General features: G+C 54.2%; 1 protein-coding gene across 1 annotated transcript in view; it reads left to right on the top strand.

Annotated features, from left to right (window-relative positions):
* The window catches only part of TKT (transketolase), a 30,986-nt gene extending 4,879 nt beyond the window's left edge, over nt 1–26,107 (top strand). Inside the window, exons 2-14 of the mRNA XM_033210131.1 lie at nt 9,048–9,165; nt 10,045–10,158; nt 10,944–11,041; nt 16,537–16,728; nt 18,359–18,477; nt 20,046–20,239; nt 21,244–21,408; nt 22,417–22,573; nt 22,707–22,837; nt 23,484–23,567; nt 23,694–23,787; nt 24,943–25,065; nt 25,824–26,107. Of these exons, the coding sequence (XP_033066022.1) occupies nt 9,048–9,165; nt 10,045–10,158; nt 10,944–11,041; nt 16,537–16,728; nt 18,359–18,477; nt 20,046–20,239; nt 21,244–21,408; nt 22,417–22,573; nt 22,707–22,837; nt 23,484–23,567; nt 23,694–23,787; nt 24,943–25,065; nt 25,824–25,999 (1,765 nt within the window). The 3' untranslated portion in view covers nt 26,000–26,107. The remainder of the gene's footprint in view (nt 1–9,047; nt 9,166–10,044; nt 10,159–10,943; nt 11,042–16,536; nt 16,729–18,358; nt 18,478–20,045; nt 20,240–21,243; nt 21,409–22,416; nt 22,574–22,706; nt 22,838–23,483; nt 23,568–23,693; nt 23,788–24,942; nt 25,066–25,823) is intronic.
* The last annotated feature ends 739 nt before the right edge of the window (nt 26,108–26,846 follow it).

The following is a 26,846-nucleotide window of genomic DNA, read 5'->3' as shown; positions in this document are numbered from 1 at the left end:
CTGAGGACTCCATCACAGTCAGGCCTGATTCAAAAGGGAAGGTGGTCTCTGCTTTCAACAAGTCCCCCAGGGTTTCTGACCCACAGCTTTGGGGAGGGTAATGTCTGGCCAGGCCTGGCTGGTGGACATAGGAGATGAGTCTAACCCTGGCTCTGTTCCTAGTGGCTGTGCCTTTGTCAGAAAGGCCCTTCCGGCCAGGTGCGGTGGCTCATGCCTGTAATCACAGCATTTTGGAAGGTCAGGGTGGGAGGACTGCTTGAGCCTGGGAGTTCAGGACCAACCTGGGCAACCTAGTGAGACCTCATCTCTACAAAAAAAAGAAAAAGCTGTGCATGTGCCTGTAGTCCCAGCTACTTGGGAGGCTGAGGTGTGAGGATCACTTGAGCCCAGGAGTTCAAGGCTGCAGTGAGCTGTGATCATGGCTCTGCACTCCAGCGTGGGCAGCAGCAAAACCCTGGCTCTTAAAGAAACAAAACAAAAAAACCTTTCTGTTTCAGGGTCTCAGTTTCCTAGGCTGGAATGCTGTGGCATGATCTCTGCTCACTGCAGCCTCCGCCTCCTGGGCTCAAATGATCCTCTCACCTCAGCCTCCCAAGTAACTGAGACCCCAGGCATGAGCCACTATGTCTTGGCTAATTTTTGTATTTTTTTGTAGAGTTGAGGTTTTGTCATTTTGCCCAGGCTAGTCTCAAACTCCCAGGCTTAAGCAATCCACCTGCCTTGGCTTCCCTAGAGTGTTGGGATTACAGGCCATTTTCTCCATCTTGAAAGGAGAAGTTCATGGATAGGTGGTTTCAAACTGGGTGCCTCAGGAGTGGGGCTGGGGATGGAGTGAGTGGGCTCTGGGGTCCCACTACCCGCTGTTGCTGATTTTACATCCTGGTGCTCTCTGTGCCCTTGAAGTGGCTGGGATTGTATCCCAGTTTACCCACCTCTGCCATCGGGGTGCTTTGGCTGAAGGCTTGAGGGCCTCCTGGGGTCTCTGGCCCCATGTGACCCCGCCTCTCTGGGCCTGTTTCTCTTTTTGGGCTGCCTCAGGACCCATCCTGGCCCTGACTGAGGCAAGAGCATGGCCGTTGAGATTGCCCCAGCAGCAACATTTCCTCACTCAGTGTGAAGACACTGGCCGCCTTGGGGTGGCTTGGTTCTCTGCCGGAGTGACCTCTCCTCTGCAGGGCTGGTGGGCAGTGTTTTAAGAAACTGGAAGTGAAGTACAGCACCTGGTTAGGATCTGGCTGAGACTTTCTTGTGGCTTCATATGGACTCTAACTGATCTCCAACCCCTGCTGTGGCTCTGATCCCTCAACATTCACTGCCTCTTGAGGCAGGCTTGTTGTCACTGTCGCCTAGTTCCACAAAATCAGGAACTCCCTTCTTGCCACAGACCAGTTATCTGCCTTGGGTGCTGGGGACACTCCTAGAGGTCAGGGACCTGCACAGAGCTGGGTCCTCAGGCAGGCTCTGCCTCTGCCCTGAATGGCGAGGCAAGGTAGGGGAGAGAGGATGTGCTGGGAGCTGGGGTGAGCCCACCTGCAGATGGGTGTTGCTCAGAAGTCAGTTGCATTTGTGCACTGGGTGGAATCTCCAAGGACTGCACAGCTGGAAGAGAAGTGTAAGTGTGGACGCCCAAGAGCTTCCTCTACTGAGCTCTCCTAGCACCTTTTTCTTCCATTTATTTATTTGTTTGTTTGACAGTCTCGCTCTGTCACCCAGGCTGGAGTGCAGTGGGGCGGCAATCTTGGCTCACTGCAACCTCAACCTCCCAGGTTCAAGCAATTCTCCTGCCTCACTCTCCCAGGCAGCTGGGATTACAGGTGTATGCCACCACCACCCAGCTAATTTTTGCATTTTCAGTCGGGATGGGGTTTCACCATGTTGGCCAGGCTGGTCTCGAATTCCTGACCTCAGGTAATCCTCCTGCCAGCCTTGGCCTCCCAAAGTGTTGGGATTACAGGTGTGAGCCACCGCTCCAGGCCCTTTCTCTTTTAAAAACAAATTTTTAGGCCAGGTGTGATGGCTCACGCCTGTAATCCCAGCACTTTGGGAGGCCAAGATGGGTGGATCATTTGAGGTCAGGAGTTCGAGACCAGCCTGGCCAACATGGTGAATCCCTGTCTCTACTACAAATACAAAAAAATGAGTCGCGCATGGTAGCAGGCACCTGTAATCCCAGCTACTCGAGAGGCTGAGGCACGAGAATCACTTGAACCCGGGAGGCGGAGGTTGCAGTGAGCCAAGATTGCACCACTACACTCTAGCCTGGGTGACAGAGTGAGAACTTGTCTCATAAATAAATAAATAAATAAATATATAAATAAATATAAAAACAAATTTTTAGCAGCTTGATTAAGGTATAACTGGCGTATCATAACATTGTAAGTGATTTTAATGAATTTGCAGAGATTTACTACAAAAATTTACCACATCTCTTAAAAGATCTCTTCTGGACATTTGCTGTCACTCCCCATTTCCACCCCCAGTCCTGGGCAACCACTAATCTAATTCTCTGTCTCTAAATTTAGCTCTTCTAGACATTTCATGTAAATGCAATTATACAGAATGAGTTCTTTTGGGTCTGGCCTCTTAGCATAATTTTTAGGGGGTCATCCATGTTGTAACATGAATCAGTACTTAGTTCCTTTTTTGGGGGGTGGGGGGCAGGATCTCCACTGTGTCCCCAAGCTGGAGTGCAATGGCTCAGTCATGGCACACTGCAGCCTCGACCTCCCGGGATCAAGCAGTCTTCCAGCCTCAGCCTCCTGAGTAGCTGGGAGGCACTCACCACCATACATAGCTAATTTTTTAAATTACCTGTAGAGACAGGGTATGTTGCTGAGCCTGGTCTCAAATTCTGGGCTCAAGTCATCTTCCTGCCTCCGCCTCTCAAAGTGCTGGAATTACAGGCATGAGCCACCACGCCCAGCCCTTCATTTGTTTTTATGGCTGAATATTCTGTTGTGTGGACATACTACATTTTGTTTATCCATTCACCAGTTTTTTCTTAGCATTTTGCTCTTATCCTAGCTCTGCTGCTGGCAGGCTGTGTGACTTTGGGCAAGTCACTTACTTTCTGTGGACCTTAGTTCTAATATTTACCGAGCAATTGCTAATTTCTATGCACGGTCACGGTGCCATGTTCTGTACACACACACTACATCATTCAGTCAGATTCTTCTTTTACCTCAGTTTGATAGTGAGGAAACTGAGGCTCAGAGAGGTTACAGCCCCAGGGTGACTAGGATATATCATGTATTCATTTGTGCACTCAGTTTGTCCCTGGTACTCTTCAAGCCTACGGATACAACAGTGAAAGGCCCAAAGCTCTGTCCTCAAGGAGCTTGTATTGCAGTAGGGTAGACAGGCAATAATCACCTGATGTGAGGTGGCAAGCATGAGTGAGGGGAAGAAGAGCTATTTTAGATAGTGTGGTCAGGGAAGGCTTCTTGGAGGAGATGACATGGGGCAGAGATCTGAAGAAACAATCTGAGGTCTGGAGCTAGAGGTTCCTTCTGGGCAGAAGCCAGCTCAGGTAGTTCAGGACACAGGAAGAACAAGAACTGCTTCTGATGTTCAGTTCCAGCCTGACATCCTGGGATTCTTTCCTGAGTTTTTTGTGTGTGTGTGTGTGTGTGTGTGTGTGTGTGTGTGTTTTTGAGGTGGAGTCTGTTGCCCAGGCTGGAGTACGGTGGTGTGATCTCGGCTCTCTGCAGCCTCTGCCTCCCAGGTTCAAGCAACTCTCCTGCCTTAGCCTCCCGAGTAAAGTAGTAGCTGGGACTAGTGGCCCCCACCACCACACCCAGCTAATTTTTGTATTTTTTTAGAGACAGGGTTTTGCCATGTTGGCCAGGCCAGTCTTGAACTCCTGACCTCAGGTGCCTCAGGTGAGCCACAGCCCCTGGCCTCTTCTAAATTTTTTTTTTTTTTTTTGAGACTGAGTTTCACTCTTGTCTCCCAGGCTGGAGTGCAATGGTGAGATCTCTGCTCACTGCAATCTTTGCCTCCCAGGTTCAAGTGATTCTCCTGCCTCATTCTCCCGAGTAGCTGGGATTACAGGCACCCACCACCATGTCCAGCTAATTATTGTATTTTTAGTAGAGACGGGGTTTCACCATGTTGGCCAAGCTGGTCTTGCTCCTGACCTCAGGTGATCCACCTGCCTCGGTCTCCCAAAGTGCTGGGATTATAGGCATGAGCCACCTGAATTTTTTTTTTTTAAAAAAAGAAGTATATGCATAGAAAATAAGATAAATGATGTACTCCTGTCATAAATAATGAACCTGTGTGTAGCTACTCCCAGGATTAAGAACTAGTACATTACAGTGATTTTTGGAACTACAGTGGATCCCTCCCTCCTCATCTTCCCTTCCCCTGAGAAAGAACTATACCCTGAATTTTTTATTGTTCTATTGTTTCCTTTTTTTTTTTTTTTTTTTTTGGAGATGGAGTTTTGCTCTCGTTGTCCAGACTGGAGTGCAATGGTGCCATCTCAGCTCACTGCAGTCTCCGCCTCCTGGGTTCAAATGATTCTCCTGTCTCAGCCTCCCAAGTAGTTGGGATTACAGGCATGCGCCACCATGCCTGGCTAATTTTTTTTTTTTTTGTAGAGATGGGGATTTCTCCATGTTGGTCAGGCTGGTCTCGAACTCCCGACCTTAGGTGATCCGCCCGCCTCGGCTCCCAAAGTGCTAGGGTTACAGGCTTGAGCCACTGCGCCTGGCCTGTTTTCCTTGTAGTATATACAAAAAGACTTGTACATAAATCAGTATGGTCTTCTTTGTTAAACAGATCCTTCTGCACTGTGCTTTTTTCACACTATATTTGGAGAGAATATTGATACTGGATTTGTGAAGTATAACTCACTCATTCTTACTGCTGTATAGTATCCCATTATATTAATATACTCCAGTTAACCCTGTCTATTGATAGACACATGAATAAGTTCCAGGTCTTGCAATTGCAAACAATGCGGGGCAGCCCTGTTTGTGTTTCCTTTGTTTTTTTGTTTTTTCTTTTTCTGAGATGGAGTCTCACTCTGTCACCAAGTCTGGAGTGCAATGACACGATGTTGGTTCACTGCAACCTCCGCCTCCTGGATTCAAGTGATTCTCCTGCCTCAGCTTCCCAAGTAGCTGGGATTACAGGTGCCTGCCACCACGCCCGGCTAATTTTGTATTATTAGTAGGTACGGGGTTTCATCATGTTGGCCAGGCTGGTCTCGAACTGCTGACCTTAGTTGATCTGCCCACCTCAGCCTCCCAGAGCACTGGGATTATAGGCGTGAGCCACTGTCCCCGGCCTGTATGTGCTTCCTCACGTGTGTAGATGTCACGGTACGTTCCTACTGGTGAAGTTGCTAGGAGTTAAGGAGTGTGCATCTTCGGCCTTCGGCTACTGATCTGGTTTGTTTTTAATTCTTAAAAGATTGCTTAGGTTCTTTATTTCTTCTTGAGTCAGTTTTGGTCAATTATTGTCATTATTATTATTATTTTTTAGACAGAGTTTCGCTCTGTTGCCCAGGCTGCAGTGCAGTGGCGTGATCTTGGCTCATTGCAACCCACACCTCCCAGGTTCAAGCTGTTCTCCTGCCTCAGCCTCCTGAGTAGCTGGGATTACAGGCATGCGCCACCACACCTGGCTAATTTTTGTATTTTTAGTAGAGACGGGGTTTCACCATGTTGGCAGGGCTGGTCTTGAGCCACTGACCTCAGGTGATCTGCCTGCCTTGGCCTCCCAAAGTGCTGGAATTACAGGTGTGAGCCACCGCGCCCAACCTGACATCCATTATCTCTTGAAGGAGCCCAGCTGAAGGGTGAGGGAGCCTCTCTGGCCTTTTCTTTCATAGAAACCTGGGAGCAGGTGGAGTGCGCACTAAAGTGATGAGAGAGATTCTCCTGGCCAGGGGACATCTGGAAGAATATGTGTTGTCCTGGAGGGGAGTGGAGAGGGGGCTTTTGTTTTTTTTTTTTGAGACCAAGTTTTACTCTTGTTGCCCAGGCTGGAGTGCAATGGTGCAATCCCAGCTCACTGCAACCTCTGCTTCCCAGGTTCAAGTGATTCTCCTGCCTCAGCCTCCCGAGTAGCTGGGATTACAGGCATCCACCACCACGCCTGGCTAATTTTTTGGTATTTTTAGTAGAAATGGGGTTTTACCATATTGGCCAGGCTGGTCTTGAACTCCTGACCTTAGGTGATCTTCCTGCCTTGACCTCCCAAAGTGCTGGGATTAAAGGCGTGAGCCACCGTGCCCAGCCGAGAGGGGGCTTTAAGAGACTTTCTTTGGGCCTGGCTCTAAGCTTGCCACACCACCTTCACAGGTTGAACTAATTGGGGTTGTAAGTGGACTATTTTGGTCAAGGCAGGGTTTGTTAGTTTTGTTTTGAACAAACTGTCAAGTGTGCTTGTTAGCCCTGTTTATCACAGAGGCGGGGTATACAGTAAGTACCCTGTATCCCCTGCATCATGCTCCTCACCCCGTCTGTCGCCAGTGTTCACCCAGAGTTGTCATACACAGCACCATGGGATGGGGCGTCCGCCTGCAGTTGTGCAGGCAGTCTGGAATGGCAGGAAAAACTGTGGCCCTGAGGAGGCCACAGGCTTAAATGTATGCCTTTGGCCCCAAAGGCCCTCTAGTAAGTTGAGCTTGAAAGTAACTGTGTCCTGTGTGCTCTGTGCTTTACAGTGTGCAGAGCCCGGTCTCAATCCTTGGTTTATTTCTCCCCTCTTGCCTGCATGTGGCCAGCAGGTGTAGGGGGTGTCACCATCCCTGCCTGTAGATAAGAGCTGCAGGTGCTGAGAAGCGTTAGCACCTGGTGCCCCAATGGGTGGTGGCGGCTGCTAGAGACCTGGGTACTGTGCGTGCCTTATCTCACTGTATCTCCCAGACACTCTCCCAAGTGAAGAAGCTGAGCCCCAGGTTGACGAAGCACTTGGTGAAGTCACGAAGCCCAAGTGGCACAGCTCACCTCCCCAAACCAGGACGCTCTGCCGGGGAGAGCCCCAAAAGCTCTGGGGAGGAGTGTGGGGAAACCTGGCTCCTGAGCATTCTTCTTTTGTGTGTGTTTACTTGGTAGAAGTGAAGAGAGTGGCCACAGAAGGCTGGATGCAGCCTTTGGAGGGAGTGAAAGGCTGCAGCCCTAGCAAGGAAGGCTTAAGATCAGCTGCAGGTTCTACTTCTCACCCTTGGTCACCTCGCAGCTGACCTTCCTCTCGTCACGTCTCCTCTATCTGGGCGTGGGTGTGCCTCTGCCATGTGCAGAAAGAGCCTGTGCCACACCATTTCTCCCTGGAACCCCTTCCTGGTGGCCAGAGGGACTGTCACCCTGGGGTGTCGAGATGTACGGGGCAGGTGGAGCCCTGCACTTACCATCCTCCTTCCTCCCTGGAACAGTTTGGCCCAGTGTCCATCCACATCCTTCTCCCACCAAGGCTCCTTCCTGATGGGACCATGGCTTTAGAAACAGGGTCCCTCAGGGCCGGGGATGCCCTTGGAGGTGGGAAGGACGAGAGGTCAGCCTGACTGGGGTGGCCTCTGGTTGAAGCTGGCACTGGGAGCGTGGGATTAGGGTCCCTGCCAGGCAGAAAAGGGTTTCTCATTTACCTTGTCCTCACCTCCCTCTTTCAGGTGTAGTGTCTTTTCCCATGACCGGGAGTTCATAGAAATAGTTAAGTATAAGATGATTGTGTGCGAGAATGTTGGTACTAAACCAGCATGGACAGTTTTCTGGATTTCTCTACTACTAACTTGTCTGCACTGAGCGTGACTCACCCCTAACCTAGTGGGAGCGCTGACTGGAGGGGCGGGAGGCTGTTGGTGTGAGCTACAGATGGTGCATGTGCCCTTGGGCTTGGCATGGGGTGTGTCTTCCTGTGAAGGGCCTCTGGGAGCAGCGAGAGGGCTGTGCTGAGCTGCATGTGGAGAGGCTCTCCCGGGAGGCCTGTGCCCGGAGGCTGAACTGTTAACAAAGCCCTAGGACCAGAGGGCTTCAGGGCTGCCCAGGACCTGCAGTGCTTCCCAGCAGGAAGTGCAGCCTCTAGCCCCTTTCCCAGGCAGGGGGCTGGATTGTGGATTAGTCACATGGGTCCTAAGAGACCTGAATGAGTCCCATCTCTAAGATGTGATTTTTGCACTTTCTATTGCTCAGCAGCTGCTCAGTGATTAAAATGAGAGTCTAAAAAGCCAAGGGGACTCCGTGGACCCAACACTCCCAGGCTGGAAGGCAGGTTCTTGCTTTTCAGCCCCACCTCAGCCCCTGTCCATAGGCAGAAGGGGTTTTTATTAATACATGATTGTAGCCGTGTAGATGAGAGTGTGTGTCTTGCTCTGAAAATTCTGCACAAAAGCCTGTTTCCTAGTTGCTACACAGCCCTCAAACTGCCCATTTCTAAAGCTTTCAAGTAGCCCAGCTGATGCAATTGGAAAGCCCAAGGCCCAATTTTTCAGGCTACCACACCTGGTGTGTGGAGGCTGCTGGGAGGTCTGTGGTAACTCCATGAGCCTCAGTCCCTTCCTCCCTGCTCCATGGCTGAGAGGGCAGGGTGCCCTTCACAAGTGGGCAGGGTCCGGGCAGCCCAGTCGGGATGTGGGGTCAGTTGTAGGAGTGCCGGCGCCCCTCAGCTGCTGAATCATTAGACTCCTGGGGACCACTATGTGGGAGCTAGGCCCTACCTGACAGCAGCTGCCCACCGCCGCAGTGCTATTCTTGGGCTGCGTCTTCTGTGCTGGATCTCTCCTGGGCCCCTCCTTCCTTCTTACTCAAGTCCAACCCCAGATATTTTCAGTTGCCATGATTCTGAGGATCTGGTGCCCCTGGGAAGGTACAACAGTCCCCAGCACCCCCACCAGCTGGCCCAGGCCCCAAGCTGCCAGCAGTGGCTTTCTTGAGACCCTGTGTCACCCTCCCAGGGAACAAGAGCACATGGCTGTCTGATAAGCCAGGCCTGTGTGACTCCTCAGGACATACACCCCCCAGGTCCCTATACAGCTGAGCACGATAGCTCAGGAGTGCACGGCCATGATGCATGTGTCTGTCTTCTCTCCTGGGCCACAGCCACCCCACGTCATGCTGCAGCGCCGCAGAGATCATGGCTGTCCTCTTTTTCCACACCATGCGCTACAAGTCCCAGGACCCCCGGAACCCACACAATGACCGCTTTGTGCTCTCCAAGGTAAGAGCCCAGCTGCCCACCGCCAGCCACACCTTGCCTGGGACTAGGGTCACATGGGCTCTGGAATGGTGAGTGGTCTCTGAGGAGGTCTGGCTGGGCCCACCTCTCCCAGGTGCCTTCTCCCTGCTCGTCCTGGCCCCTCCCTCAGTGTCCTGCTCTGCTGACCCAGCTGGCTAAGGAATACAGGACTGAATTGATGGGTTGCTCTGCCATGGAGCCCAGGTACATGAACAACGCTTTAACCCAAAGAAATGGAGTAGGGAACTACGGGAACATCTGTTGTGTGTTCTGCCCAGTCTGGGTGTTGACAGGCAGGACTGGCATCTTGGTCTGGGTTGTGACTCCCTGCCTGCTCTGTGTTGTGCCAGCGCTCCTGAGGCCACGGCTTGCCCCCCTCAGGGGTAGTGGTATGCTGTAGCAGTGTTTTGGATGGGGACCCCCCTGACCTGCCCCTTCTGGGTGGAATCACAGCCACAGACCCCTGAAATCCACCTGTGCTCAGGCCTGCCTCTGTGGCGTCTGGTCTCTCAGGGCAGGCTTTAGAGCTTAGAAGTCTGTCCAAGTTGTTCCCATGCCAGAAACCAGGGATTAGGGCAGCCGGCTGCCTGCTGGGGTTTTGGCTTTGTCCAGCCTCACAGCTGTGCCCCCTGCACCTGTCTTAGTGCCTGCCCAGCCTTGGCAGTGGGAACTTTGGGCTGAAAACCAAGAGGCTGAAGAGGGCTGAAAGGACAGAAGTGGCCTTCACTTGCTTCCTCCCCTGAAATGGATGCTGCAGTTGGCCGACTCAGCCAGGCCCCAGGGGGTCAGTGTGCAGTAGGGCACAGCCCCAAGTAGAACCGCTCCCCACCTGACCTCACCCCACTGTCCATCTCCCGGCAGGGCCATGCAGCTCCCATCCTGTACGCGGTCTGGGCTGAAGCTGGCTTCCTGCCTGAGGCGGAGCTGCTGAACCTGAGGAAGATCAGCTCCGACTTGGACGGGCACCCGGTCCCTGTAAGTGCTCCTGCCAGAGCCTCTCATGCCTCTGCCTCCGCTTCCTGTTTCCCAGACATGCAGGACCGGGGCAGAGGGTGCCCACTGAGAAGCCAAGGGTATTGAAAGGCGGAGGAGGGCACTGAGATGAGGAAGGAACGAAGCAGGTGTTTTGGGGGCACGTATTCACCCCAAGCTGGTGCCAAAGGGGAAGGCCTTCTGAGGCCTCAGCCAGGGTGTTCTGGGATGACTTCAGGGAGGGCCTCTCCCCACGCTTCCCTTCTGTGCTGGGCCTCCTTGGCTAGGTAGCTACAGCTTGGGAAGAAAAGGGACTCTCTTCTAAGGGGGTGGTTCTAGGATGCTGGTGACGCCCTGGGGAGGGAACCCGGTTTGTTCCTTGGGGTGCCAACTAGCATCCCTGCAAATGTTAAGACTTCATGGATTACCACAAAAACTGTCATGTGGTCTGAGTCCCCACAAGGGCCACATATTCTATGTCAATTTTTTCGTGATTCCCTCTCCCAGCCCTTTGTGAAGTGGGTGATATGGGAACTGAGGCTCACAGAGGTTCAGCCCCCGACCTGAGGCCTAAGGCCACATAGCTGACTAGTGAGCAGGGCTGGGATTTGAACCTACAACTATAATTAGTTCATTAGGAGAAGAAGTCACATGCTGGATAGAGGCTGCCCTGGGGCGTGACCTGCAGGGGAGGGGCTCTCTGGGCTGGGTGGGAGTGTGGCTCCCGGGGCGGGTGAGACCAGGATCCCTTCTCCTCTCGGATTAACTGTGGTCTTCTGTTATGACAGAAACAAGCTTTCACCGACGTGGCCACTGGCTCCCTGGGCCAGGGCCTCGGGGCCGCTTGTGGGATGGCCTACACCGGCAAATACTTCGACAAGGCCAGGTAACACGCCTACTCCCCACCCCCACCCTGGGTGGTTTTGGGGAGTGGTCCTTGGGTGACCCACCCTTCACCGCCGCCCCCAGACTCTTCCTCTTTCCTGGCTAGGGCAGAGTAATACATACGCGTGGCCTCTTTTGCTCTTTAAACATCTGCTATGGCTGGTGCCGTGACCACCAGCCCCCTTTACCGTGCCGTGACCGGCCCCCTTTACCAATGAGGAAACACTCAGGAGTTAAGGGACCTGCCCTGGGTCAGCAGTGACTGGCAGGGCTGGGTTTGCACAGAGTGCATGCTCCCAATCATGTGCTCTTCAGCCAGAGTGCTTAGGCTGAGGACTTGCTGTTTTGCCCCCAGCCCTGTGCCCAGACCCCAGAAGTCTCAGAAAGACCTACCCCCAGGCCCCTGTCTGACTAGGCACCAGGAGCCCAGGCCTGAGCCACTTGCCTTTATCTTGGTAAAGGGGAGGATTGTATGTTCTGGGGTGTTCTGGGATACCTGTAAGCCACCTCCTGTCAGCAGGGAAGAAACAAACATTTGAGAGATTGAGCCTCCAGAGGGTGGGTGGTGAGCCTGACCAGAAAGGTGCTGCTCCAGCACCCACCGGGTGATTGGTAGGAGCAGCCCCCTGTGGCCCCCAAGGAAGGTTCTAGCCATAGGTTAGTCTGTGACGGTCAGATATGGCCTGTGGGGGGTGAGGTTGTAAACTGTTAAGAATAAAGTCTGGTTGAGGGAAGGATTGCTTGAGGCCAAGAGTTCAAGACCAGCCTGGGCAACAGAGCAAGACTCTCTCTACAAAAAATGCAAAACTTAGCCAGGTATGGTGGTGCGCACCTGTAGTCCTGGCTACATGGGAGGCTGAGGTGGGAGGATCACTTGAGCCTAGGGCTTCAAGGTTATAGCTATCCATGATTGAGCCACTGCATCCCAGCCTAGGCTATAGAGTGAGACTCTGCCTCTTTTAAAAAAAAAAAAATTTTTTTTTTTTTTTTAAAGAATAATCATTGTAGGCCGGGCGCGGTGGCTCAAGCCTGTAATCCCAGCACTTTGGGAGGCTGAGACGGGCAGATCACGAGGTCAGGAGATTGAGACCATCCTGGCTAACATGGTGAAACCCCGTCTCTACTAAAAAATACAAAAAACTAGCCGGGCGACATGGCGGGCGCCTGTAGTCCCAGCTGCTTGGGAGGCTGAGGCAGGAGAATGGCGTAAACCCAGGAGGCGGAGCTTGCAGTGAGCTGAGACCCGGCCACTGCACTCCAGCCTGGGCGGCAGAGCGAGACCCCGTCTCAAAAAAAAAAAAAAAAAAAAAGAATAATCATTGTATTAGTCTGTTTTCATGCTGCTGATAAAGGCATACCCGAGTCAGGGAAGAAAAGGAGGTTTGATGGAGTTAAGTTTCACATGGCTAGGGAGGCCTCACAATCATGGTGGAAGGCAAGGAGGAGCAAATCACATCTTAAGTGGATGGCAGCAGGCAAAGAGAGAGCTTGTGCAGGGAAACTCCCGTTTTTAAAACCATCAGATCTCGTGAGACTTATTCACCATCACAAGAACAGCATGGGAAAGACCTGTCCCCATGATTCAGTTAACTCCCACTGGGCCCTCCCACAACCCGTGGGCATTACGGGAACTACAAGATTTGGATGGGGACCCAGAGCCTAACCATGTCAATCACTCATCAGAAGGGTTCCTTTGCCCTTTGGGGCCTAGGCCCTTTGCTTAGTGCTCATGTGCTGTATTGGGTTCCACCTTTAAAAACCCCCTATGAGTTGGGTAGTGGTGTGAGAACTGTGACCCATCTTACAGGTGAGGAAGCTGAGGCAAGATGCTGGCGTAGGCCATCCAGTCAGCGGTGGAGGTACCCAGAGTCAGTATTCAGCATTCCCAGGCTGCTCTCGGAGTGGCTGAGGGCACCACAGGAGCTGGGGGAGTCCTGTGGGCGGGAAGCCTCCTGGAAGAGGAAGGCCAGTGGGGCCAGCCCACTGGGTGGGAGAAGGGCCCAGCTCTGCAGCTGGTGGCGTCTCTACTGCCCTGTCTTCCACCCCTGCAGCAGAGGCGCCATGCCGGGGCTGTTGTGGAGCTGGCAGGCAAGTAGGGTTTGGGATGACTGTGGGTCCTTGAAGGACAGGAGGCTGCAGGGAGCACCTTCTTTGTGCAGGCCTTTCCCCAGGACTGGCTCTCCAAGGAGGCCTCACAGTCCCTTACAGACCCCCTCAGGCCAGTGTCACCTGACCACAGTTTTCTTTTAGTCCCTGGCTGAGCCTTGGGGCAGGCTTGGCTACACCCAGAAATGATTCACCGTGAAGTGAAGAGAGAGAGACACACAAAGAATGGGATGCATGTTTAAGAGCATTTTATTTGGCAGAGAACCAGAGATGTGAGTTAATTATTCCCTACAGTTGCTGGAAATAATTCCCTGTGAAGGGACATTTCCTGACCCTAACATAATGGAACAAGTCAGTGTAGGGAGAAGGAGTTTAGCTGGGTTCCCAGAAGCCAGGGTGGCTTGGGGCCAGGATTGGCTAGAGCCTAGGCCCCGGACTGTACCTGGGGAAAGGGGCCAGGGCATCCAGGGATTATCATGTTAGGCCAGGCACCCAGATTGTGTCTTGATAGAGCAAATTGGCCTCCCCCCTGCCCTCCTGTTTAAAACGTACAGAATGGTATTCAGAAATGAACGTTTTCCTTATTTTTTTATTTTTATTTTTTCTGAGATGGAGTCTCGCTCTGTCATCCAGGTTGGAGTGCAGTGGTGCGATCTCGGCCCACTGCAACCTCCGCGTCCTGGGTTCAAGCGATTCTCCTCCTGCCTCAGCCTCCCGAGTAGCTGGGACTATAGGTGCATGCCACCATGCCCAGCAATTTTTTGTATTTTTGGTAGAGATGGGCTTTCACCATGTTAGCCAGGATGGCCTCAATCTCCTGACCTCGTGATCCGCTCGCCTCGGCCTCCTAAAGTACTGGGATTACAGGTGTGAGCCATTGTGCCCGACCAGAGTTTTCCTTATTCTTAACACACTGCCTCCCACCCCCAATTTAAATCTAGTGATGTATTTTTTCCATGTTATCATGAAAAAAGCGTACATATCTGTAATCCCAGTGTGTGTGTGTGTAATATAAAACCTAGTGTTGCACTTTAAACCAAGCCTTCTATCATGAGCATTTTCTCATGACATTAACAGTGGAGAGCTGGTTTTTGTTTTGTTTTGTTTTGATATGGAGTCTTGCTCTGTCGCCCAGGCTGGAGTGCAGTGGTGCCATCTTAGCTTACTGCAACCTCCACCTCCTGGGTTCAAGTGATTCTCCTGCCTCAGCTTCCCGAGTAGCTGGGATTACAGGCTCTAACCACCACACTCAGCTAATTTTTATGTATTTAGTAGAGACAGGGTTTCACCATGTTGGCCAAGCTGGTCTCAAACTCCTGACCTCAGGACATCCGCCCACTTCAGCCTCCCAGAGTGCTGGGATTACAGGCATGAGCCATTGCGCCCATCCTGAGAGCTGGTTTTAACGATCACGTAATGTTCTGTTTTATGGAGATGCTATAATCCATCTAGCCAGTCCTCTGTTGTTGGACATGTAAGGTAGTTTCCAAATCGTTCTGCAACAAATGTCGATCTTCTGTTTAGGGTCCCCTCTCTTCAAATTAGTTCATGAATGGATGTTTGGAGCCCCCCCACCCCTAACTCTTAACAGCTCAGGCAATACCAAGTCTCAGGGTTAGCCCAGGGTCCTGTAGGCCCCTTCCCTGTTCACAACCTCTTCCTTGGCATCTCCTTGGGACCTCAGCACACCCGCTGACCTGAGCCTGATGGCCCTGTAGGGCTTAGCCTTGTCCCTAGTCTCAAAGTCCAAAGCTGTGCTGGGCCTCCAATGCTAGCCTGGGTTTGGCTTCCCTGGAGGTGGGTGTGGGCTTGGGGTGGGAGCCAGTTGGCTTCTCTGGAATCCCTTTCTGGGAAGTCAAGTTCCCTGCAGGCCTCTCTGGCTCAGCCTCATCGTGTGGCCCCTTTCTGGAGCTGCTGTACCAGACCAGAGCCCCTTCAGGGTCTCTGGGCCCCCTCAAAACCTACAGGGGAAAGAGGAGGCGAGGCTGGGACACAATAGGGCCTCTGAAGTGTGGGCCTGAGGCTTTGTCCTTCTGGCCATGGTACCCCACAGGGGGACCACCTCCTGTAGTGGAAGCCATAGAAGAGCAGCATGAGGCAGGGGAGGCTGCAGGGAGCGCTCCCAGCCTGCTGGCATGTGGAAGTGCTGAGTCATGCTGACAGCTCCGTGGCTGGCTGTCCCAGCCTCTTCCGGCTGCCCCTGCCTTCACCCTGCAGCAGGGAGGCCTGGAGGCTTGGACTGCTGAGCATGCAGCCGGGTTGAGGGCCTTTTCCTGTAGTAGCAGGAGGGCAGCCATGTCCCCTCTGAGCCCAACCAGGCACCAGCCTCATTTCCTGGGGCTACACAGCTAGACACTGGGCAGGGTAAGGGGAGGTCCCCAAGTCCCACCACTCCTCACCCTACGTGCATGCCTACACTGCAAGGAGTGGACAGTCTAGGCTATAGTCAGACCTGTGTTTGAATCCTAGATCAGCAACTTCCTGACAGCACAACCTTCAAACAAGTTCTGTGTCTATTGCTGCCGTCCCTCTGCTACCCACATCCCCTCATATCTCCCAGGCTGGGCTCAGAGTCCCTGAACTGGTCTCCCTTCCTCTAGCCTCACCCCCTCGCCCACCCTCCCCTGGGGCCCGGGAAAGTTCTGTTTGCTGGGTAATTTATCCCAAGTTCAATGTTCTTTTTAACATGTCTCACGGTCTTGAAAAGATCATGGTTGCCTGTGTTGAAGGGAGGAGAGGGCCCCGGTGGTAGAGACAGGGCCAGGCCCAGCTTCAATCTTGGGGTCAAGAGCCAGTCTTGGAAGCTTGGGGAGAGCCTGTCCCATGAAGCACCTGGTCCTCAAGGGCCCTCCATGCTCCAGCCTCCACCTGAGCCCTCTTGCTCCAGGGTGTTGCCTAGAGTGCCTCAGGCCTCCCCGGCCCAGCTCCCTCCTCCAGGCAGAAGCAGAGCTTGGTTCCCAAGGTTCCCCTTTCCCACTGGCCCACCCAGCCAGTCCCAAGGCCTCCTCCAACCTCTGGTTCACAGCGGGGTCCGTCCCCTGCAGCAGGTGGCTCACGCCTATTCACCCACTCTTCCTCACTTTCCTCTCGTTCCAACAACCCCTGTTTTTCTTGATTTTGTTGGCCAGATCCCTGTTGTCCTAGACCTCTGTTTCTTAACAATCAGTACTTCTTCCTGAGCTCCTGACGGCTTCCTTCTTGGGGTGTGGCTTGTGGTGGGCTGCAGGGACCTGGTGACACTGTTGCCCCTTGAGTGTAAATGCCGTCTGTTCTGCATATCCACGCATGGCTGCTCCTTTACCCAGAGTGCAGGCTCCTTGAATGGATGGGGGGTGGGAGCCAGCTGGGTCCAGGTGAAAGGGACTGGCCTGACTCACTTTCTGTCCACAGTTACCGAGTCTATTGCTTGCTGGGAGACGGGGAACTGTCAGAGGGCTCCGTATGGGAGGCCATGGCCTTTGCCAGCATCTATAAGCTGGACAACCTCGTGGCCGTTCTAGACATCAATCGCCTGGGCCAGAGTGACCCAGCCCCGCTGCAGCACCAGATGGACATCTACCAGAAGCGGTGTGAGGCCTTCGGGTACGTACGAGGCTGTGGCCTGAGTGTGATCACAGCTTTGCAGGTGCAGGAGCTGAAGCTGGGACCTTAAGCCCCATCTAAAGGTCCCTTTCTTTAGCATTTGACTCACAATTTCAAACTCTAGGCATTTGGACTTAGTGACTCAGGCTACCACCGTGGATATGTGGGCCAGGCCCAGTTTTAAGTGAGTTTCCTTGTTTCCGTGGTCATGGCATGGTGGTTCTCAGAGCTTCCACACACCATCTCACATTGACTCACTTTGTTCTTGAGGAAGGAGGGTTCTTGAGGGATGGGGGCTCACTCGGTAAAGCTAAAGGACATATAGCTGCGGAGAGGTTTGAACCTCAGTTTGGTGGCCACATCCCGTGCCCAGCCCCAGCCAGCCTGGGGAGGAGGAACAGGCTCCTGGTGAAATGGGAGAGAGGGTTTCCAGATGCCTCCCTTCGTCCTTGATTGGTTACACATTCAGGGTCAAAGGGCACAAAGCAGGGAGGTCAGTCTGCATGGGTGTCAGCCAGAGGGGTCCTACCTCAAAGCCTCCACCTGTGTCCCCAAACACAAGCTGCTCTGCACAGGGGCCCAGCATTGGCTGAGGAGGCTGTGGAGGGGAGGGAACAGGGCAGGTGCTGTGCAAGGCTTTGGGACTCAGGTCAAGCCTCCAGGGCTGCGTTTTGCAGATGAGCCCATGCCTGTGACTACACTAAGTAACAGGATGCTTGGGGTTACCTTGCAGTAGCACAGCAGACGCAGGCCTGTGTTCCCTGACTGACCGACCTCAGGAAGGGAGAGGAGGAAGGGAGTAAATAATCTCTGTTGGACAGACGAGAAACCTGAGCCACAGGGTCCTCTGGCCACATCGATCTGGGGACTCAGAGTACAACCCCAGCAGCACCCCTAGGACCTGTGTCCATAAACTTGTGATTCAAGCCAGATTGCTGAAGTCCTGGCTCTACTGCTAACTTGCTTTGTGGCGTGGGTCAAGTTACTCCACTTTCGGTGTCTCAGCTCATTGTAAAATGGGGCCAACTCAGCACCCAGACATGGCATGGTGAGGCTTCAATGGGCAGTGCTTGGCATGGCACTCAGTTTCAGCGGTGCTATTTTTATTATTATTATGCCAAAAAGAGTCCCCAAAAGGATAGCTTTTCAAGAGAAAGCCTGCTGTGCCCCGGCTCCTTCCTGTATATTTGACAACATGGTTCATTTCAAAAGTTTCCAGCACCACATCCAGCATCTATGATCAATGTGTTCCCCCAAATAAAAATTGGGCCAAAAAAATTCATCAAGAATCTAATAGCAGACAGATTCCAAATCCAGTGTGCTGACCCCAGAACAGCTTTCAGTAGGCAATGAGCGGATCAGGAATGGAAGAGACAATAAAGGAACTGAGCTCTGGATTACTTAGGAAGAAGAAGAAAACCTGTTCAGAGGCAAACAAAAGGAGTAAAAATAATGTGAAAAAGAAAAGTATTAAAAAACACAAACTGGAAACCGGAATGTTGCAAGCTTTCTACTACTCCAGCTGAGGCCGCAGTTGTGGGGTGGAGCCAAGGCAGACCTTTCCCTGGGAGGCTCCTCAGTGCTGTGGCCCCTGGGAATTGCCCCTCACTCTCTGCCCCCCCATCCCCAGTTGGCACGCCATCATCGTGGATGGACACAGCGTGGAGGAGCTGTGCAAGGCCTTTGGCCAGGCCAAGCACCAGCCAACAGCCATCATTGCCAAGACCTTCAAGGGCCGAGGGATCACGGGTCAGTATGCATGAGCCGCCTTCCCCACCTTCACCCCTGGCCCGGACCCTGTGGCTACGTAGCTCTGACCCTCACATCCAGGGAAACACTAGCCCTTGCTGCACACTGATTGCACCAGGCTCCAGGGAAGGGGAGCGGGAGACGCTAGGACTCAGTGACCCCCCGTGGCTAAGCCAGGATTTGAACTCGGATCTGTCTGGCCTCTGCCAGTGGGGGCATGTACAGGCAGGAGGAGAGGAGGGACTTGGAGGGTATGTGGGTGAGAGGAAGGTCATGGAGTGAGGCAGCCCCTGTGCCCCACCCTGACTGTTGCCTTTCAGAGCCGCAGCTCTGTACACTCTGCCAGCTGCAACCACATGCTCCAGCTGAAGAGCCAACACAGAGCTGGGCAGGGCCTGGAGAGACCTGTTCCCTCCAGGTGGTGAGTGGGGTGCTCCTCAAGCAATGGCAGGTGCTGAGCAAGGCCTGTGTGGGCTGAGAACCTTGAGGGGTTTGGAACCTGGCTTCTGCCCCAGGCCAGAGAATGAGACAGGCGTAAGTCACTCCTTGGCACCCAGGTGTGGGCTTCAGATTCCTAGGCCTGGGATGGCCCTCACCCATTTTAAAGATGGGAAAATGAGGCTACAAGTGGTCAGGGACTTGCCCCGGGACAGAGGAAGTCTATGGCACAAGGGGGGCTGATTCCCTCACAGATGCCCCTGGCTGTCCACTTGCCTGCTCTCAGGGGTTGTGGCTTGTTCTGCCCGTGTAGACTCAGGTATATGAGGACGTTCTGAGTGGGGGTTTGGCGGTGCTGGGTGGTGTCTGGGAGGACGTGGATGTCGAGGATAGGGCTCTGGGATATTGTCGTGGCTTTGGTGCTGCTGCCTGGCACTGCCCTCAGGTGTTAATAATACTGGGCAGGATCTGGACCACTTGCAGCTTCTGGGGGGCTGCTGGGTGCTGAGAGGTCTGTTCTTTGCTCTGGCCAGTCTCTAGTGACTACTGAGGTGACCTCCAGGGAGAGGGATATTCAGCCTTGCTGGCCCCACACAATAAGGCGCCATGGGTGGGCAAGCCTGGGTGCTTAGAGACCCCTCTGCTGCTCACAGACGCATCGGGTGACCCTGGAAGCCTTGTTCTGGCCTTGGGTTCCCCTTCTGATGGCCAGGGTCCCTTCCAACCCAGTCGACAAACTGAGTATTTCTGCAGCAGACACCACCTCTGTGTGACCCTGTGGGTAGGGTTGCGGGGAGGAAGAGAAGGGACACGTTGGTGAAGGGATGGGGCAGCAGGCCCAGAAACACACACCTGCCCACGTCTGGCCCCTCCTTTCCCGCTCAGCTGCGAGTTCTGGGAGGACCAGGCAGTAGACCGTGAGTGGCGGGCGCACAGGAGTCTATCCTATTCACTGCGACCCTCCTTTCCTGGCCCCCGTGCCTGGCTGGGCTCCTCCTGTCTGGGATGATGCCATTCCTCCCTTGCCCTCGGCAGGTCGAGGGCCAGGCTCCTGGGGCAGCCTCCTGGCCCTCTGGGAGCTTTTGTCTTTGTCTTACACATTCCTCTGTCCTCCCATGTTGGGCTTGCAGGGGTAGAAGATAAGGAGTCTTGGCATGGGAAGCCCCTCCCCAAAAACATGGCTGAGCAGATCATCCAGGAGATCTACAGCCAGATCCAGAGCAAAAAGAAGATCCTGGCAACCCCCCCGCAGGAGGACGCCCCCTCAGTGGACATTGCCAATATCCGCATGCCCAGCTTGCCCAGCTACAAAGTTGGGGACAAGGTACAAAGTGGGGCCTGTTTCTCTGGACCTGTAGTTCTCAGGTTCCCCAAGGCTGTGGCCCAGATGTGCCTTCTGGAGGGCTGGGAAAGGGAGGAGAGCGATTCATTTAGGACAAGGAGTGATTCCTCAGGTGTTCCTGTCACTTCTTTCAGCAGGACAGACAGCTCTGGAGTTGACCTGCAGAGGCTCAGACAGGGCAAGGGAGTTGTCCACTTAGCAAACTTAGCAAGCTACTGACAGAACTGGGATCAAAGCCAAGGACTCACTCCCAAGTCCTTGCATCGCTGGTCCACGAGGGACCCTTGGCCTGAGCAAGGCTAGGCAGAGCTGTCCTGCTCCAGGTTTCTGTCCCAAGGGAACCCATCCATGCAGCCTGTGCCTGGCCTTGACTCCCAAGCCTTCTGTGTTTCCGTGCAAAGTGGAATAGGTTCATAGACCTGGTGCAGCAGGCTGGAGGTTGGGGCTGGTGGGTGTCTTCTGTAGCTTATACCTTTCACAGCCAGGCTAGGGGCAGGGGGCTCCCAGACATTGACCGTAGTCGTTGGCAACCTTTCAGCAGTTCAAAGTCTCCACAGGACCTTGCGCTCTTGGGCTTCTGTTTGGTCCCGTTTGTATTTTTTTGAGACGGAGTCTCGCTCTGTCACCCAGGCTGGAGTGCAGTGGCATGATCTCGGCACACTGCAAGCTCCACCTCCCGGGTTCACGCCATTCTCCTGCCTCAGCCTCCCGGGTAGCTGGGACTAAAGGCACCCGCCACCTCGCCCAGCTAGTTTTTTGTATTTTTTAGTAGAGACGGGGTTTCAGCATGTTAGCCAGGATGGTCTCGATCTCCTAACCTTGTGATCCGCTCGTCTTGGCCTCCCAACGTGCTGGGATTACAGGCTTGAGCCACCACACCCGGCCTTTGGCCCAGTTTTAATCCTTCTCTAAAAGCAGGGCTCCAGGCCGCAGGCGTGCACACACCCTCAGAGGGGTCCAGAGGCTTCCCACTCTCTTCCTCACAGATAGCCACCCGCAAGGCCTACGGGCAGGCACTGGCCAAGCTGGGCCATGCCAGTGACCGCATCATCGCCCTGGATGGAGACACCAAAAATTCCACCTTCTCGGAGATCTTCAAAAAGGAGCACCCGGACCGCTTCATCGAGTGCTACATTGCTGAGCAGAACATGGTGGGTGCCGGGGTCGGCTGGCAGGGACAGGTCCACCCAAGGCTGAAGGCTGTGGTCTGAGGGGTGCGGGGCAACCATTTTGGCAGGGCCAGGTGCCTGCTGTGGGCCAGCCCAGGGAGACTATAAGAAAAGCCAGGACCCAGCATTAACCCCTGACCTTGAGTAGCCACAGTTTGGGAAGTTCTGCCGAGGTGCAAATGTCCTGGACAAGTGTGCACGTGGGGGAACCGAAGGGGACTGCAGGTGGTCTCAGGAGGAGCTGCGTGCAGGCCAGGCCTGGTGGTGAATGGGATCTCTTCCAGGTGGAGAGCAGGCCCGGCCAGTAGGTGGGGCCGTGATGGGTATAGCAGCCCGAGTCTGTTGAGCACATGTAATGCACACGGCTCTGGGCCCTGCCACCCTGAGGGATGCAGAGATGAGGGAACTCTGGGCCCCCGACATGTTCCTATCTGGGGAAGCAGCCCCTTGTCAGGAACTGAGGTTGTGAAGTAAGGAACAATGTTTTGTCCACTTTTTCAAAATATCTCCTCATGGTGGTCCAGGAGCCCAGCCTGGCTTGCAGGCCCCTAGGGACAGGGAGCTTCGTCTCTCTGGAGGGCACTCGCATCTCCAGAGTTCTTCCAACTGGACCTGAAATTATCTCTGGTTTCCAGAGACTGCTCTGCAGGGTGTGGGGCTGGGGAGGCCTCGGGTACTGGGGAAAGAGGCCTCGTGTTGGCTGGCAGATTTTGGAGCCTTGAGGGCAGCTGGTTTGGAACTGATGACTGTACTCAGTGCTGCTTCTGGATGAGTGATCTGGGGACTGGAGCCTCAGCAGGCATGAGGCTACTGCCTTTGGACCCTGGGGAGGGGTCTCTGCAGAAGAAGGGGGTGGGGGACACATTCAGAAGCTCAGAAAGGATGGACAATCTATACACAAACTGTGGCCTTCTCCACGAAAGGGGTCCTAGGCTCCCCGACCACCCTCTGCCTGCCCCTTTGGACTGACCCTGCCCCCCCTGCCCCTAGGTGAGCATCGCGGTGGGCTGTGCCACCCGCAACAGGACGGTGCCCTTCTGCAGCACTTTCGCAGCCTTCTTCACACGGGCCTTTGACCAGATTCGCATGGCCGCCATCTCCGAGAGCAACATCAACCTCTGTGGCTCCCACTGTGGCGTTTCCATCGGTGAGTTTAGCCCGGGCACTTACACCTGGAGCTCCCTCGACTTTTGCACCAGGAGGTATGGGAGGAGGGTGGGCGAGGATTCCAGCCCATGGACGGGGGTCTTATTTCCGCATATCCTTTCCCCACACCCCAGGGGAAGACGGGCCCTCCCAGATGGCCCTGGAAGATCTGGCCATGTTTCGATCAGTCCCCATGTCAACTGTCTTTTACCCAAGTGATGGCGTTGCTACCGAGAAGGCAGTGGAACTAGCCGCCAATACAAAGGTAGGTCGTATGGCTGTTCTTTCTCCTGCTGGCAGCTATCGCTTCCTGAGGGAAACAGAAGAGGAGGCCAGAGCTGGTCACTCGCTGCCCCAGGGGGTGTTTCCTGACCTTGCCCCTGGTGTTTGTGTAGCTTGTGGAAGTTAGACAAGAAAAAATGAAATACATGCCCCACTTACTGCCACGTGGCAGACATTGTCAACTGATTGCCACAGTCTGTCTCCGCTGAGAATCCTGACAGCCCTGGCCAGTCCGGCGGTTGACACCTGCCCACCCTCCTGAGTTGGGTTCTCCAAGACAGGCAAAGATGAGCTGAGCCCTGTGGTCCAGGCCTGGAGCTGCACTCCATAGACACAGTGTACATGGTTCCTGCCCCTCTGCCTGGTGCACGCTGCAGGAGTATCCCACCTGCAGCCAGTTTACCTGGTGGAAAGTTGCCTTCAGCCTGGGGCTGCAAGGTGGCGGGCAGTTAGAGTGTTCAAGTGGGGTGCGGGCGGCAGAGGGCAAGCAAGACCCTTTTCCTTACTGGAGTAGCCAGGATGCAGTGACTGACACTCCCATGGGCAGGGATGGCCTCTCTAGAAAGATCTCGTCTCTGAGGTTGGGTGTGCCACATCCTGTATCCTCAGTTTATCTGTTTCCGTCTCAGGGTATCTGCTTCATCCGGACCAGCCGCCCAGAAAATGCTATCATCTATAACAACAATGAGGACTTCCAGGTTGGACAAGCCAAGGTCAGTGCCTCACATGCCCCAGGAGTCCACAGAGCTGCCTGGACCCTCCCTGCTGTGACTCCCAGCAGTCAGGGCCCACCCTGCCGGGAGGCCCCGACCCTCACTTGCCCTCTGTGTCACCCTCAGGTGGTCCTGAAGAGCAAAGATGACCAGGTGACCGTGATCGGGGCTGGGGTGACCCTGCACGAGGCCTTGGCTGCCGCCGAGCTGCTGAAGAAAGGTGAGAAAGAGCCTCCAAAGTCATCCACTGAATGGCCACTGCATGCTAGGTCTTGGGGTTCTTTCTTTCTTGAAGAGCTCACAGCTAAAGAGAAAGAATTTCATTTAATTAAATGATGATGGTAATTAAAGCCATCCTTTGAGCACTTGTTCTGTCTGGCATGATGCTAAGTCCTGGGACTGCAGTGCTCACAATCCCTACCCTATGACTTTAAAGTTGAGATCCCCCAGCACGGTGGTCAGAGCAGTGGCCTGGAGCCTGCCCACAGGGCTGGAATCACTCAGCCAGGCACTAATTAAGGAAGTTATTCCCTACCTATCACCATGCCTGTTTTCCCATCTGAAAATGGAGATACTAGCCCCTTCCCCGCAGGGTTGTCCTGAGGGTTACATGCATGTGACTTGGTATTCTATTATTATTACTGCGAGCTCACAGTGTTGGCTAGTGGTTTGTAGGGGAGGCAGGCATTGGCCTCTCCTGCAATAGAATCACACAACAGATGTCATGTTTTAGCATGAAAGAGGGGACAGGTGTGGCATCTTCCAGAAAGTGACCTCAGAGTGGGTAGGAATTGATTAGTAGAGAGGGGAGTAAAGGGAGGCCAGAGCAGGGCCAGGCAGGAGCAAGATGGGGCTGGAGGAGCCAGGGGACCCCATCCCCAGGCAGGGGGAGAGCCACTGGGGTGAGCTTTAAGCAGGGCCTGGCAGGCTTGGGTTTGTCCTTCTGAGAAGGTGCTTCTGCTGCTGGGGCCGCACCTGGGCCTCTGATCACTCTGCTGGCTGCAGCTCCCCCACATCACCACATCAGCCCTCACCTTCTGTCAGGCCAGATACCTGGAGTGTTTCCTCTCGCATTCCCTTTGTCTTCAAGGTTGTGGGAGGATGAGGGAAGGCGCTCAGGGCCTGCACACTCCACTCCGGGTTCTTGGATACTGCAGGCAACGCAGCTGGACCAGATGCCCCAGTGCAAGGGGTTGGCAGGCATAAGCTCAGCCATGGGAACAAGGTGGCAAGTGGTTCTCCCTGGGACAGGGACAGGCCCGCAGGCCAAGCTCTTAGCTAAACGCAGTCCTCAGGATGTCCCACCAGGCCCCCACCAGGGCAGACGGTGGTGCCCAGCCCTCCCCTCAGCCATGCCGTATGCTCTCCCTCACAGAAAAGATCAACATCCGCGTGCTGGACCCCTTCACCATCAAGCCCCTGGACAGAAAACTCATTCTCGACAGCGCTCGTGCCACCAAGGGCAGGATCCTCACCGTGGAGGACCATTATTACGAAGGTAAGGAGGCCTGGGGCAGGCAAGCTGGGCAAGGGGCAGGGCCAGAGAGCCTGAGCATTGGACGTGCCTCTTCTGTCTGAGCCCCAGGAGGGCAGCTGTGGCCCAGAACCCCCAGAGCTGTCCCTCAGAGCAGCTGGGACGTGGTCTCTTAACAGGCCTCAGACTTGGCCTGGAGACCCAGCTAACGCACAGCTGCTGGTGAGCTCTGTGGAGCTCCTGCTGCCCAGGAAGCTGGCGAGGATTCCAGCCTCGCTGCTAAATGGTGGTGGTGTCCCCGAGGTAGTGGGGAGTCCTTCACACAGCAGGCTCCCTAAGTACACACCAGCCTCTCTAAGAAGGAGGCCCCAGTGGGAGAGATGGGCTTTGATTCTGGGGTCAAATGTAGATAATCAGACTATGGACGGTTGCTGGCCAGAGGATGGTGTTTGAAACAAACATTTAGAGGCCGCGTTTGGGCCTATAAAAATAGTTTTGGGTTGAGTGTGGTGGCTCACGCCTGTAATCCCAGCAGTTTGGGAGGCTGAGGATGGCAGATTTCTTAAGCTCAGGAGTTGGAGACCAGCCTGGACAACATAGCGAAACCCGACTCTTTAAAACAATAAAAACAATGAGTTATATGATGGGCTCGTGGCTGCAGGTGGAGAAAGGCAGTGCGTATGCAGCCTCCTCCATCCTTGACTAAGGCTGACAGAGAGGGCTGGGCCCACCACTGCTCACCCTGAGGCCTCGTCTTCTGACTCCCCTCCTTTCATTTCTAGGTGGCATTGGTGAGGCTGTGTCCAGTGCAGTGGTGGGCGAGCCTGGCATCACTGTCACCCACCTGGCAGTTAACCGGGTACCAAGAAGTGGGAAGCCAGCTGAGCTGCTGAAGATGTTCGGTATTGACAAGGATGCCATTGCACAAGCTGTGAAGGGCCTCATCACCAAGGCCTAGGGCGGGTACGAAGTGTGGGGCGGGGGTCTATACCTTCCTGAGATTCTGGGAAAGGTGCTCAAAGATGTACTGAGAGGAGGGGTAAATATATGTTTTGAGAAAAATGAATTGGCCCTGAAATGTTTTCTTCTTTGATGTGTTTGCAGCCAGTGTGGGTTCTGGGGAAGAAGGGTAGGGGGTGCGCTAGGGAGGCTGGTGTCCTTGGCCCTGGGCCAGGACCTGGGTGTCCCAAGTCCCCTTGGAATCACCTGCAACTGCCCTCAACCGCCAGAACTATCACTGCCTCCCATTCATCACCAGCTGACATTTGACTGCAACCTGCCTTCTAGCTGAGAGGCTGAGACCCACATCCCTCATTGTGACCTCAGTCCGCCCGGCCCTGAGGGGCCTGGGGAACTGCCTCGGTGTGGAAGCTGACCGGGCACTCTCAGGGCTGCCCCACCTCCCCCAAGTCCCCACAGCCTTGCAGTCAGGTCTCTTGGGGTAGAGAGGTTCACTTGCTTATTGTCCCTCGTCCTTGTCAGACCCTCTTAACTAGGCATCTCAGAGAAGCAGAGATAGGACAGCCTTCGTCCTGGGGGAAAAAGGACCCTCAGGATGGCATGAGAGGTCCTCAGTCCCAAGTTTGGAACTGTCCCCCTCAACTTGTTAAAACGCAGATTTCTGGGTCTTGCCACTGGGGCCTGGGACTCCATATGACAACTGGCCCAGGAGCTTCTGATGTCATACACAGAATTCTGCAGTCCCCAGCTCCAGCCCCGTCCTGCTCTGCTGTTCCTAGGTGGCTGCCCTCACACTGCCGGTTTCTCCGCCTGCTGCTCGGGCTCAGCTGGGGTCAGCCCTGCTT

This window comes from Trachypithecus francoisi, unplaced genomic scaffold (genome assembly GCF_009764315.1).
Source record: "Trachypithecus francoisi isolate TF-2019V2 unplaced genomic scaffold, Tfra_2.0 Lachesis_group0, whole genome shotgun sequence".
In the NCBI taxonomy this organism is placed as follows: Eukaryota; Metazoa; Chordata; class Mammalia; order Primates; family Cercopithecidae; genus Trachypithecus; species Trachypithecus francoisi.
Note: the sequence above shows the minus strand (reverse complement) of the source record. Positions and strands in the feature narration are given on the sequence as shown.